The sequence below is a fragment of the Gadus chalcogrammus genome, chromosome 4 (genome assembly GCF_026213295.1).
Source record: "Gadus chalcogrammus isolate NIFS_2021 chromosome 4, NIFS_Gcha_1.0, whole genome shotgun sequence".
Classification (NCBI taxonomy): Eukaryota; Metazoa; Chordata; class Actinopteri; order Gadiformes; family Gadidae; genus Gadus; species Gadus chalcogrammus.
The window spans coordinates 35,381,577-35,383,678 of record NC_079415.1 but is presented as its reverse complement, the minus strand read 5'-3'; the positions used below and the strand labels follow the sequence as shown (position 1 = coordinate 35,383,678).

Sequence of the window (2,102 nt, the reverse complement as noted above, 5' to 3'; positions counted from 1 at the left end):
CAGGTTTCGTTATTCTATGCTACGCTACGCTAGGCCAGGCTAGAGCAGGCTAGGCTACGCTCGATCAGTCCGTGCTACTGCCAACATCAGACACATTGCACATTACTTCAGCATAATTACTCTGGTTATGAGTCAGATGGGTTCAGACACGCTCAGGCAAGACGGGGTGTCTGTGTGTGTGTGTGTGTGTGTGTGTGTGTGTGTGTGTGTGTGTGTGTGTGTGTGTGTGTGTGTGTGTGTGTGTGTGTGGGGGTGATATGTGTGTGTGATTGTGATATGTGGGTGTGAACTATATGTGTGTTGTGCGTGTGTGTGTCCAATTGGCTCGGGGAAACACTAGGGATCGGTGGGCTATTCATTACCGCTCTACGCAACGAAACGGAGAACCGGGCTACGCTAGCATGCTACACGCCTCAGAACACTACAGAGGGCTACATCTTCCACCGCTAGTTGTCTGTGCTAGCCGTTTGTGCTAGCCCTTTGTGCTAGATGTCTGTGCTAGCTGTCTGTGATAGCGGTCTGTGCTAGCAGTTTGTGCTAGCTGGCTGTGCTAGCTATCTGTGCTAGCAAATTGGCTAGCTTTCTGTGCTAGCTGTCTGTGCTAGCTATCTGTGCTAGCTCTCTGTGCTAGCTGTCTGTGCTAGCTATCTGTGCTAGCGGTCTGTGGTAGCTCTCTGTGCTAGCGGTCTGTGTTCGACCATGTCAAAGGTCAAACACAAACAGGGCCCGCTCTAACCACCGACCGAGATATTAGCACACGGCGGCGCAGCTAATCCGAGCTAGTCATCGGTCTCCTGTCATGGGTCCGGGGAGGGGGGGTCACTGTGGGGAGGGGGAGGGGGGGGGGGGTCACCGGGGGGGGGGTTCACTCACTTCTTCTTGGCGGGCCCCCTGACCTCTACGGGGGGATGAAAGGCCCTGCCTCCCTTTTCCACCGAGTTACCACGACGACAGCTCTGCTCCCCGCCCCCTGGCGAGGAAGAGTCTGATTGGACAGCTTCGCAGACCACCTGGAACCCCTGGGGGGAGGGGGGGGGGGGGGAGATGGAGAGAGACAGAGGGATCAGACTCCACACATTAATGCACAGGAATTGGACAGGAATCATCAACTCACCAGGGGGGACGGGTTGCCAGATCCCGCGGGGCTACACTGGTGGTTCACGGGGGAGTTCCTCTTGGCTGCATTAAGGAAAGAGGGAGCGAGAGCGAGAGCGAGAGAGAGAGACCATTACTGGCTTGATATTAATTTTCAGGCCCCAGTTTTTCAAAAAATGGCATACGGATCAAATTGTTCTGGATTTGGAAATCCCATGTTTTGCTATCCAGGATCACCTGATCCATCTTGCTTTTATGCCTTTTTAATGGAACATGGGATTGGATCACTGTGATTCAAAAACCAAATTTCAGGATAACCAACTGAATCCACCCTTCTGATGGGAACAGTTTAATCCTCTTTTTATGGATCAAATAGATCCGAAACCGAAGTTTGGATAACCCAAAGAGCAGGTCTAATCTGCTGATCAAATGTAAAATCGGATTACATTATCTGATCTTTGTTCGGGATCCCTCTTTTGCTTTGAAAAACCCATTTCCAAGGTTTGATTCAATCCGTGATCCGAAATCCCGCTGGATTACTCTTGAAAAACTGGGCCCGGAGATTCTCCTAGACTGCGTTCCCCGGCAGCACCTTGTCAAGTACTTGACAAACAATTTGGACAACTTTTACTTTGAAGATGTGTTTGGTGTCGCACCTGTGACGATGTTTCGGACAGGTTTGATGAGCGCGGAGAAGGCGGGAACATCTGGCTGTCGGTGCTCCCACATTGGCTGCCAGATGACCAGGCCGCTGGCCAATCGGAAGGTGAGGTCGGACTCCTGCAGGAAATGACGCACAAGGACAAACATCACAGGTCTTTGTTGGAGAGGGGTGCTGAAGGCAAATTCTCAGAGCTACAGTCCTGGTGGGCCGCATGGGCTCAGGAGGTAAAGCGGTGGTTGGTGGTTTACACATGTTTACCCACCTTGACGTGGTCTAGACGGAGTGTGATGGTTTACAGGGGCTACAGGTTTACCCACCTTGACGTGGTCTAGAAGGACTGTGG

The 2,102-nt window shown here is 52.0% G+C and overlaps 1 protein-coding gene across 1 annotated transcript in view; it reads right to left on the bottom strand.

The window, feature by feature from the left end:
- LOC130381046 (protein unc-80 homolog) overlaps positions 1-2,102 on the bottom strand; it is a 9,800-nt gene that overhangs the window by 3,393 nt on the left and 4,305 nt on the right. Inside the window, exons 5-7 of the mRNA XM_056588467.1 lie at positions 1,752-1,875; positions 1,115-1,179; positions 874-1,019 (exon numbers count right to left, since the gene is read on the bottom strand). Of these exons, the coding sequence (XP_056444442.1) occupies positions 874-1,019; positions 1,115-1,179; positions 1,752-1,875 (335 nt within the window). The remainder of the gene's footprint in view (positions 1-873; positions 1,020-1,114; positions 1,180-1,751; positions 1,876-2,102) is intronic.